At 41.3% G+C, this 12,540-nt stretch overlaps 1 protein-coding gene across 1 annotated transcript in view; it reads left to right on the forward strand.

The window, feature by feature from the left end:
• Window positions 1-213: 213 nt before the first annotated feature.
• Window positions 214-12,540, forward strand: part of asic4a (acid-sensing (proton-gated) ion channel family member 4a) — a 75,666-nt gene continuing 63,339 nt past the window's right edge. The window contains 2 exon segments of the mRNA XM_029458610.1: window positions 214-864; window positions 866-989. Coding sequence (XP_029314470.1) covers window positions 413-864; window positions 866-989 — 576 coding nt within the window. The 5' untranslated portion in view covers window positions 214-412.

Consider the following 12,540-nt stretch of genomic DNA (forward strand, 5'->3'; position numbering starts at 1 on the left):
AAGTACCATATGCCTATTTTAGTCCGACTGAAAATGCTGCATTTTCATCTGTGGGTCTGAGGCAGTGTGCAAGGGTGTTTTTTTTATTTGACAGCTGTATTACTGCTGATAAGCGAGACTGTGTGAGCTGATCAAGTAGTGAGACAAGCGTTCAGAGCAGTAGCAGCACAGCAGCAGCAGCAGCGCTCTAGTCACTAGGAGCCGTGGCGGCAGAAGAAGCAGCAGCAGCACAATCAGTCACAGCAGAGGCAGCAGCGGCAGCAGCAGCAACAAACTATCTCCTGTCTTTTTCTCTTCTTTCTGGAGTTGTTCCCTGCTCAGAGGACAAAAGCCAAGGAAGTAGGAGGGAAGTGATCCAGGGCTTGATAGCTGCCATCAAAAACAAAACCAAAACGCAGACCTGGCTGCCCCCATGCCTATCGAATTTGTTTGCAAAATCAAATTTGCAGAGGAGGATGAGAAGCAGAAAAGCAAGCAGGATGGGGACAAGGAGAGCCTGATCGAGGAGAGCTGCACACCTCCGGCTAAGGACTTGGCTGGGTTTGCTAACTCCTGCTCTCTTCATGGGATTAATCACATCTTTGTCTCTGGTCGCCTGGGCATCCGGCAGACTCTCTGGGCTCTTGCCTTTTTGACTTCACTGGCGCTGTTTCTATACCATGCGGCTAAGTGTGCCATCTCTTACCTGGAGCACCCTCATGTCACGTCTCTGAATGAAGAGGCGACCCCAGAGATGGTTTTTCCCGCTGTGACCATCTGCAACATCAACCGCTTTCGCTTCTCCGCGCTCACCGATGGCGACATCTACCACCTGGCTAACTTGACAGGTCTGCCCCCCAAAAACAAGGATGGGCACAAAGCCCACTGATTTAATGTATCCTGCCCCTGACATGCAGGACATCTTCAACAGGACAGGACATCAGTTAGAAGAGATGCTCAAGAGCTGCAATTTCAGTGGACAGAACTGTTCAGTCGAGGACTTCTCTGTGGTGAGTGAAAAAGTTTCTCAAAGTTCTGTCTATGCCGGACTCATATTACATTACTTCATCGTGATTTATTCGCCTTATCAAAACTTTTTGTATGAAACAAGTTCAGTAAAAGTAACATTTTCACATTTTAAACATTCCGAGGAATCATACAAAAGTAACTTTACGACACTCGTCTTGTTCGTACAAAACTATGAACTAAACTAATAAGCATGAAAGCAAAATTAATACTTTAAGCTGATAGGAATTGGAATTATCTTTGTGCGTGTACTCATCTCCAGGGGCCATGTGGTTCCCACAATACATATCTGCATGCAAGATTCTCGACTGTGCTCAGTCATCGAGCAGTATTTCTTCTCACTAAGTTCCAAGCAGCAACACTGCTTCTCTCCAGCCGTGCGTTTGAGCCTGTAGCAGAATCTGTTATGTCAAAGAACAAAGGCTGCTCCCGAAGAAGAGAAATAGAGAGCTGTCATATGTGGTTGTATACTTTTCCAAAGCCAACTGTGCTTTAATGTTGCCTCTAACTGCGGTAGCTGAGAGTGCATGGCAACAAAATTGTAATCGGAAAAAAACAAGTCTCTTCTCTCTTTTCCATCTCTCCCTGTCGCTCCCGCTCTCTTTCTGACATTGCAGAGCAGCTGCCTCTCTCTCTCTCTCGCCCTCTCTTTGAGCTCTTGTAGCTTTCAGGATGGAGGGAGTAATGCTTCTTCAATGTTGTATTTCAATCTTGCTGCTGTTAAGATTAAATATTTAAAGACAGACATACATGATTTTTGCATTAGCCAGATTGACTAAAAGGAATAAAACAATTTTCATGAGAGAGGGAAGCGTGTGTGTGTGTGTGTGTGTGTTTGTGTGTGTGTGTGTGTGGTGTGTGTTGTGTGTGTGTGTGTGTGTGTGTGTGTGTGTGTGTGTGAGTGTGTGTGTGAGAAAGAGGGAGAGTTTGTGCCTGTGTTCTGTGCACTATTTATTAAAGGCACTGTCCTTGCAAGAGATGGATTTCCCCATCTCTCCTGCAGGAATAGGAATATGCAATTGCTATAGTGATGATAAAGTGCGGGTGTCAAGTCTTAATAGGGTATGTTGAACATTGATATGCTCACCTTCCTGAGACCTAAAGATTCTGTGTTATCACAGAGATGGTGCTACATTACCTCTGATGTGCCAAATTACACCAAAGAAATAATAACATTTCCCAGCTTCTCATTTGGTTTCTCTTACAGCGTATTGAGGTTTTTCTTTAAGGCAGTCTCTCAGATGGAGACGCAAAATGTCCTGTGATATCCGAATGGATTTCTCAGTTCTATCAGGAAAAATAAAATGTCATGCTCCTCGGGAGCTGAAAAGTTTGCCAAAAAGGACTCTCAAAGTGTATAATGTGCTTCGAGCACGTTTGATGGCGATGTCGTCTGACACTTTGACGCTCAGTCCTCCCGGAGTACATTAATTAGCAGACAATTCTCACATCCAGGAAATGTCTGTCCCTTGTCAGTGTATGACGCGTCCTGTAGCTCTGTTTGGACACTGGGTGACTTCCTCACAGATTAAGATCCCGTTGAAAGTTCCCGAAGCTGCTGTTTCCTCTCTGTCGGCTATGTGATCTGCATTTTCGGGGGCTGTCAGTTAGATTTGTTACAGGCTACTTGCTGCCTCCACGCATGACAAATCACTTACTCCGAGTCCTGGTGGGGAACAAAACTGGAAGTGTATAGAGAGCAAGGTATGGGAGCTGTGGGACCAGGCAGGAGAGCAGAATGGAAAAGTAACTAACTCAGTCACACGCATTGCTCGTGTTAATGTCAGTGTGTATTTTGTAACTACAAATCGCACATCATCTGTTGCAGCAAGGAAAGCCATTATTACAGGTGGAGTGCTATTAATCACGCACAAGAATGTACAAAGCCACATGCACGTGCACGCATCGGCCATTATTCGTCCTCTCATGGGGCCCTCGTTCAGGTTCGGCTTCTTGTCATTTGTTTTCATTCGATTGATCATTCTGGGAGCTCCAGATGTTTCATTTTGGTAATAACTACTTGGACGCTGGGGTCTCTTTGGCAAAATTGCATGATGAAATATAATTGAAATATTTTCTGACATTTTATCTTCTTCTGTAATAGACCCCTGCTAGCATTGTGTTTTATTCCACAAAGATGAATAGATTAAAAGGTCATTTAGTTCATCAATGCAATTGAATGGTACATTTAGGTAAAACTCACAATCTAAAATTTGTGAATACTTGATACTTGAATCACATAAAAAAAAATCGGCTGCGAGTATTTCTTTCTCTCCATTTTAAGTCATTAGTTTATTGCAGAAAATCATTAATTGGCTTCTGTGCATTCACTGCTCAAAAGATTTAGATAAGTACAAGTCTCAGGGCCCAAACAAAATTGTCTGGCTGTTCTAATTTATGGCAAGAAAATACATAATCACGTAGCAGAGAAATTTGTTTTCCCATTCCCAGCATCGTGGACCAGCGTGATTATTTGACGTATGTAATGAGGCCATTCTTTATAATTAAAGATTACATTATTGACTTGGATTAATCACAGAAGATAAAGCTGATTCAACAAGCCATGAATAAATAGATTATTTCTCTTCCAGCCTAACTCTGAATAATTGTTCATCTATTGTGTTGTGCTGTTGCACAGATGAGCAGCGAGCCCTTTGGCTTTTTTTAAACTGAGCTCTGAATTGGCTTGCTCTGACGCTCAGCTGTGTTTGCTGCTGCATTATCAGATTTTGCTCTCAGCAAGGACAGATTCCTTCTGCATATATTCATTGAAATAACTAAACAGCTATAGGGTGGTATCCAAGGTGAGCTATAAAAAACAGGGTTAACGGGACAACACTGAAGACCTCTCCATCTGCGAGCTGTCATTACTCTGACTGAAGCCCCGTTTGTGTGTTTTATAGATAATTGAAAGTTTAATAGCTTAAGCCATAGATGATGTTCATCCCCCCTTCGTTCGTCCTCTCCTTATACTGGGATGAAATATTAAACTACATTAAATCATTACTGTGAACAAATGGCACACAATAGACATGATTGTGAGTTGATCTCAATAAGTGTACTGCCCTTGTGTGGAGATGGGCAGTGGATCAGGAGGAAAATAAAAGTTTTTACAGCGTAATTAGGAAGAGCAAGTTGATGTCAACAAGCGGCTACAGCATGAGCTTAAACCAGAAGATTGCATATAGAGTAGGGCAGCATTTGAGTGTGGTGTGTGTGAATTTTTCCTATGGGGTTTGTACCAGCAATGTACAGTATAAGACTTTGAGGTGCAATCATACAGAGATGATTTACCAAACCTAACATGTCTGATACAGAGACTTTCTTCTATTGCGAAACAAGTTCTACATTTCCCTGCCGTGCTGAAGCCATGCACAAAAGTTATTTTTAACTTTCAGGTGCAAGGTCGCACCACTTGTCGGTCTCATCCTCTGTGTGGTTTTGAGCAACTGTGGAAAACAGAGATACTTGAGTGTGATTGCCCCTGTAACAACAATAAATATATCCCCTGGCGTTGGCGTTGGCAGTGAGTCCTATGGAAGGGTATCATTCTCAGTTCCATATATGTTTGCGTGTGTATGTGTGAAAATGTGCTGTCTACATGTACGGATGACTGTGAGAGTGACACATACTTCCCTCCTGGGTCTAACGTCTGCACACACCTCTTAACAGCACACCCACCCACGCAGACACTCATACACACGTCTCGCTGAGCTTACCCGCCTTCCCCCTGGTGGAGAGCTTGGAGTGTGGGAGCGTGAAAGTGACTGGCTATCTGCACCGGCTTCGGCTCCAACAGCCTGTCAATTAGTCGTCTACAGTTCCACTGCTGTGGGTGTCCCTGCAGCTTAGCATGCTGTCTGATATCAGATCCACACACCCAACTCTGGAGACCATCTTTACACCCCCATAACCCAGAAACAAACAAATACACGCTCTGTCTTTTTCTCTTCATTTTACCATTCTTGCAAAATGCAAAAACAAATAACTGAACATTGATCCCATATCTTTCGAGGCTAAAGGGAGGACTGCTGCTTTTGCAACCCACTTCAGTTCGCTGCACTCCTTCCCCACCTTGTCCTCCTCCTCCTCCTCCTCCTCCTCCTATCAGAGGAAGATGAATTACGGTGCAATTGGTCGGCTGCACCTTCTGATATGCATCACCACTGTCTAATCAGATGAAACCCACCTGTGACCAGCCACTGGATAACACCAATATGCAAACAGTTTATATTTGGCAAGATTTACCTCTTCTATCACCCCCTGAGCCGGTTTTAAAAGCTCTCACTGTGCCACGGTTTGGAGCACTCGGTTTGATGGGGAGAAATCTCCGACTCCGGGATGGCTTTTAACTCAACGATAAAGGCTTCCGATGTTCTGGTACTGCTAAACCCCCCTCCTCTAACCCCTGGGAGTCTTTTACTCACACAGACATTTGTCTCTTTCTGACAAGTCATACACCAAGCTGTTGGTAGTGTTAATGTGTCTGCACACACACAAACATGTGTATTTAGAGTGTGTATAGTGTAGATATAATGCTTCCCTGTACAAACACACACAGGTTTCATCACAGATTGAGAGAGTTGGCCCGCAAGATTGATCATGACTCCTGACTGGGTGCCTCTCCCTCTCTGCAGGATCAATACATCCTTCAGTCAGATTGCTTCCCGGCCCTTCCTACTCCAAGCTTGGTGTGACTAATTATCTTGTGCCTGTGTTTCGGGGCCAATCTCAGCTGCATTTGGTAATGCTCCGAGTAGTTAAATAATTTAATCTTCAGAACAAGATATCTGTTTGTTTTAGCCTATATACAGCCCAAATCAATCAATATACACTGTCTACCTTTTGCCTAAAGGGCGCTGAAATTATCGAGCAACACGGGATGACTCACAGCGTGGGGATGGGGAGGATTGAGCGTTTAGATGAAGTGAAATCAAATTTAAAGTCGATCCAAAAGTCAAAATAGAAGTTTTTCAGATGTAGTTGATTGATGTTGAAGTTCTACAAAACAGAATCATCTGAATTAGGATCCACCTAATAAAGAGCAAGAGGGTATTTTGATGGAGATTGCACCCTTGGGCCTGATTAGATTAATTCAACAAACTCAGAGATGACTGAATTTGAATTAGTTCTTGCAAATGAAAAGTGTGTGTCTAGATGTTTCAGGATCGTGGGGGTAATGTAAGGTTCTTTCTCTCTTCTCGATTTCCATATTGAATGTTCTCCACATTAACAGGGCTAATACATTGTTTTGGCATTTTCCAAGCTGGGTTTATCTAAATCGTATTACCAGTTCACTTCAATGACCCTATAAGACAAATGCATTACACCCCATACACTGCTCACAATACCAGTACCATTCCCCAGGATCATTTTAAAAAAGAACTCACTAACATAATCACCTAAATACTTTGGTCTCTGTTTGAATAAAGCTATTAAATTATTTAAGTAGTGAGTAAGCATTTTTCTTAAAGAAATATAGTAGACAAACTCTATTTTGATTAATGAAGCATTCCAGCTCTCCTGCACATCGGTCACATTTGTATTTATTTTTTAACAATTTACATTGATGATGAATATCATTCACCGTACAAGATAACTATGATTACAAAAGCCTTTGGCCGAGCACACTTTAGTTGCACACTTATCTTCTTAGCTGCCAATGTGAGCTTTTTGTTTTGTCATGTTTCCCAGTCTCTGAATACATTAGTGGAAATACCTCTGAAATATTAACCAAGCTTGCTTTTAGGACACCGCCACATAATGGGTTTGTGCGTCTTCATTCCCCTCGCTCATACGGTTTAATTACTTTGAGAAAGATAGCACATTCAAGAGGTGAACAAAAAAATAGAGACACCTTACAGTGTCGGTTCAATGCAATAGTGTTATTGTTGTAAAGGAAAGCTGAACTAAAATTTCAGTTTAAACAACATTAAAGCCTTTTTAAATGTATGATGAAAACTGAAACGCTACAGTACAGTAAAATGGACCGATACAAAACAAAATGTGTTTCATTTCTAAATGCCTATGTCCAACTTCAATATGTATCACATCACTGCACATTTGAGATCATGGACTTGAGCAACCAAAGTAGAGGTTCCAAAAGCATTTGGGATCATTTTGAGTTCATACCAGAGAATGTCAAACTTAAGTGCTTAATGTTTTCTGCCAGCCCTTTGTGGATTTGAACTAAAAGGGAAAACCAGAAAAAACTCAAAACATACCTCTATTGTCGCAATAAACATTTATTAAAACATTGGATAAAGGCCAAAAGGATAGCTAACAATACCAGAGCTAGCATGAATGAGAGAAAAGCGGTTCGCCAATAGTGTAGCGTCTGTGGTCACTTTATATGTAAAGTCAGGGATGTCTACCACATTTTGTTAAACTTTTCAAAGACATATTAAGCCAAGCTTGGAGTTTATAATGTAAAGTGGTCAGCCCGTTTTTTGTTACTTGTTTAAATACAATTTGAGGTAATACTAAACTAAATTAAAATAAGACGAATAAACTCAAATACATATGGTCAAAAGTCTAGAAAGATGAACTCAAACTCTGAGGCAAAGACTCTGTCAGAGAGGTGTTGTATCAGCTCTTCGTTTCAAGAACACACCTTATAATCTAATGTTCCTACTCACTGTGTATATTTCATATTTTAAACACATTTGAAATGTAGAAATCATGGCCAGCGTGACCGGGATGAAAATGTCAGTCGGCTACAATTCAGCCGAAATAGCATATTAGAAATAGCGTACAGCACAAATGTCAGACTGAATATTTACCCCTGGCATAGTCTGAACATGAAGGCCTCGTCTGTCCGCTTGGCTGGACACTTGGCCCTTATTCTGAATTATGTCTAATGTCACACACTTGCTTGTGCCTCTTGCTGCTTTTTTCTACTTCGTTACCACACACACACACTGCACGTAACAAACATGCTTTTTAACATCCTTTTCGGTCTCTTTTTCCCTCTCTGGCTACATTACTGTTAGCTACAGTTACGCAAACAAGGTTTGAACTGCAGTACATAACCACTAAGGTGTCATGACAGGTGTGATATTTTGTCACAATCTATATGACTTTGTGGTGTAAGGGCCTTCCTGTATGATGACATTTGGCATACCTTGTAGCTGCCTCTCGGGAAATGCATGCAATGATTCGTCAAATGGCTTCGAGGTTGGATCAGCAGCAAATACACCAAACGTGTTTTTTCTCCTGTTTAATGTTCATACCAGCTGAAAATCCCTGACATTATATATATTATATTACTTAATATTGTACACCAAAGTTCTGGAACAATATGCTATGATAGGGAATGCTGAACAATAATAAAGTGAATGCCCTCCTAATGTCAGGAGCTACTGACTATCAGAGGGAACCCGGTTATGTCTTTACTCTGTTTTATAAAGACACGAGTCCCCAAACCTACAACATGGCAGATTTAACGTTTTCAGATCATTTAAATGTAGGTTTCCTTTTTTACTGTTGCTGTTCAAGAGCAATTGCACTGTTGCAGATGAAGCCAAGAACAGCGTAGGCAGAACAATGGAAGAGAGAAAAAGAAAAATTACATTTTCAGTCCGTGAGCTTCAGGTCCTGACCGACGAGGTGCGGAGGCGTTCCTCAAATCTTCAGGCAAGGAATAGAGAGAAACCATATTCGGGACGTAATATCCCAGTCTGTCAGTGCTGTTGGCATTTTTCAAACACACACCTTCAGACTCTAAAAGAAGATGGCATGATTTGAAATGGAGGACAAACGAAAACATATCATTCAGTGCTGCCAAGACTACTGGATAGTCTGGGCGTGACGCCACTTATTAGGTAAAGAAAGTTAAAAAACTAGTCCATTAATTGCGCAACATATATCATGTATATTTTTTCACCCAAATAACTGAAGGCGGGGCCCGCCAATGATGCATTTATGAATCTGATCGGACTAAACCCAGCAGGGTTCCCCCCTGAGTGTACTGACCAGACAACTCTTAGATTTATTGTTTGTTGAGTTGAATTGAATAAACTTTATTCCAAACATAAAAAAAAACACCACAAATAGCGTTGAACAACAGACTTTCAAACAAGCAACACAAATGAACATTTCATGTCCGAAATGGAGTAGGAAGAATCGTATTCCCTTTTCTCTGCACTTTCTACCATCTTTACAATAATATATACTTTTTCAATTATTCCTCTGTTTCACACTTTACAAACTCCCTTCATAACCCCACACGCGTCCACGTCTTGTTTGGGTAGCATGTGGACTGTAAATCTTTCAGCTGATGTTGGCAGCTTGGTCGTCAGGCTCTGTCCATGTTGACAAAACACTTGACCTTCAGGTGGAGCAAAATGTCATCTAGCACAGCCAGTTTGAATTGCCACCACTCATTTTGTCATCCAAGCGCTGCTTTTTGGTTAGACATTGTCAGAGCAAATGCATTACAGTATAATGATCATGCTTAAAGCAGGATAATCACACCCGTCATGAGTCCCAATACCATTTGGGCGTAGAATTTGCATATCTCTGTGTATTTCAGAGTAAATATAAAGAATATGAAAAAGGATAAACATCTAGACCTCTTTTGTCCTGCGTAACAGAGATACTACATGTATGCACTACAACTCTTTGAAGTGGCATTCATGCTGAAAACAATGACTTTATCCAAAATGACAGTAAGCGAAGCCATGATACTCTGAGGTCTTGCAACATTAAAGATAGTTTTGTGGATTGCTTTTATTATACATGTATATTGCAATGTTTAATTCATTTTCTAGAAAAAAATACACTGGTGTCTCTGCTCATCCCTTTTCTTCTTCATTTATGCTTCTTCTTAAGTTAGCTCAGTAGCTTTGTGTCCAGTGTTTAACGTCTGTCAGGCTGTATTTACCTACATTCCTCCTCATGTCCCCTGCTCACACGATACCGAGTCACTGTTAGGCGTGTTTGTTTAAACAAGCGTGTAACTCTGGTCATGTTCCGCAATGGTGTTGTCAAGATTAATTCCGTGTTTTCCTAATGCATGCTAATGAGAAAGTTGTGTGCATTTGATTGTCAATAATGTGAAATACGGCCCTGCTCCCTAAATGCTGGCTCCGTTCAATAACCTATTAAAGTTGAATCACAGATAACTTGGCGCACATCAGGAAAGCAATCTGAAATTTGTGCTGACATTGATCCAGCAGGAAGGAGACCTATTGCTCCGATTAACACTGTTGCCCCAGGAGAGGAGTCCCTTGGCCATTAATAGCCCACTGTCCTAGATTTTACTTAGACCATATGAAATGCTTATATTTATGAGACACGTAGGGGTAAAGCATCCTGGACATAGATGAATAGTACCGACCTTTTTAACTATCTCTGGGAGCTCTTCATCACAGTGTTTGTCTAATTCCAGGTAATATTCATACTACAGTTTGATGTGTCCGTGTAACATACTTTGCAGATTGTACTATGCACATACGACTGCAGTCAGTGTACATGGGTACATCTAAACTGTTCTACTTATTACACAGCAGCGCCAAGTGATGCACTATGAGATGTGTGTAAATGCTGAGACATTGGTTCTCACAGTGACGTGTTGTCGCTAACAGTCGATGTTATTGCACCAAATGATTTGAAAGAAACACTGTTAAACAGCTACTAAAGTAAGTGTGCACTGTGTGGCACAAAACGCCTGTTCTCTAAAACATTTAATAAAAATTAAACTCCCATTCAACTTAAATCTCTTTCTTTGTTGTTGTTGTTGTTGTTGTTGTTGTTGTTGATATTTTTGAAAACTACCTTTCAGGATCTTGAAGATGTGACATTTAAGGTGTCCTTAACACCAGAAGGCGCATTTAAAGTTAGGAGGTTTGAATTCCTAGCCACAGTTTCTTGCACTTTGGGTGTCATCTCAGAAGCAGCTAATGGGTGTCCTGACACATTTTAAACAGTGCACAGGAACATCTGTAAAATGCCATGGACCCTTTCTAAGTGTGCCAATTATTTGAATACCAGATGTCTGCGTGCTTCTGTAGTTTAATGCCAACTCATGGGAGGCTGCTATAATTAGAGCCACTCAAAGTGTGATTGTCTGATCTTAGCACGAGATGAAAAGCATATAACATGCATCATGGCTGGAACAGACAACTTAATCCATTAAACACCCCCTACTAAGAACTAAGAAGGAGAAAATGACAGATATTTTCAAAATTGCAGTCGCCTCCATTTAATTATAAACACTGTGATAAGGGCATCTCTTTAGAATAAATATGACCAGTAATGAGGTATGGCATTGCTGTTTACGCCTGTCCTTGACATTCACTTTGAGAATAAGGAAAGGGTGTAACGGCATCTTTCTAAACAGATCTTGAAAGTCCATGCGAAGGGATAAATGTCAGTGGGCTTCACTCACAAATCACTGTGCTTTTTTCTTCCTCTCTGACCTTCACTTTGTCTCCTCTAAAAAGAATTAGCAGGATATTAATAAATAATTGGTATGTATACTAAGATGAAAGTGATCCCCAGAGACAGATTGAATATGTCTTTCACAAAAGCATGCCCTTAAACTGACAGTTAATTAGTGCGTTTAGGTAATGATAAATAATTAATTAGCATGACATTGAGGGACTTCTGGGACGAAGCGACAACTGGATAAATTACCAACCCTCACCGTAAGCCAAGTAAGTCTGAGACTGTCGCCCACGCCACATACATCAATTGTGTATTTGAATAACAGTGTAATCTAATTGGTGTCATCATATCTCTTCTGGCAAGAGCTTCGCCTGAGGATACCATTTGGCTGCTCCAGTGGAAGTGTACTGTGAGCAGATCAATAGATGTAGTGGGCATGATTATGTTGCGATTATAACCGGAGAGAGCCTTGTAAAGCCTGGAGAAAGGTGATTTGAAGAGAGGCACCGCACCTCTTGGCACAGTTCCTTCAGCTGAAACAGCTCAGTGGGAGACAGAGCGGTCACTGAGATTGGCTGCAGCCCTGCTTTTGGACCAGCTGGCTTGAGAGCAGAATTAGAGCCTCCCCCTTGTTTCCACATGCCGTACGCTGCTCAAGTGTTCCAAATCAAGCCATTATTTGCTTCATTTCCTTGCTGAATGACTCAGCTTGCGAGTTACTCAGCTGCTCTCCCCTATAGCATGACTTCTCCCCGCTTAGGAACAAATCTAAGTTCCACATTCCAGATCATTATTAGTATGAGAATTAACTTTTACCAGCATAACAATAGAAAAAAGTGTCAACAGGAATTTTGCTTTACTTTAATATGACCACAACAAAGCCGGTTCTCTTTCGTAAACCTTTGAATAATTTAACTTAGCACTCTTAGAATTCAGTTTCAATGTAAATAAATTAATCAGACCGGATCCTTCCAGAGTTTATGATGATACTCGGAAGAGGTCACCTTTAACGTGCCTCTTTGTAATGCAGGTTATGCAGGACTACGGCCTGATCTCACCAGACATCGCCTGTATACAGAGTAGATGCCACTGAATAAATAAAACCCTCACCCCTCCAAACACCAGCGTAAGATGCCAGGATTAGCA

The sequence above is a fragment of the Cottoperca gobio genome, chromosome 21 (assembly GCF_900634415.1).
Source record: "Cottoperca gobio chromosome 21, fCotGob3.1, whole genome shotgun sequence".
In the NCBI taxonomy this organism is placed as follows: domain Eukaryota; kingdom Metazoa; phylum Chordata; class Actinopteri; order Perciformes; family Bovichtidae; genus Cottoperca; species Cottoperca gobio.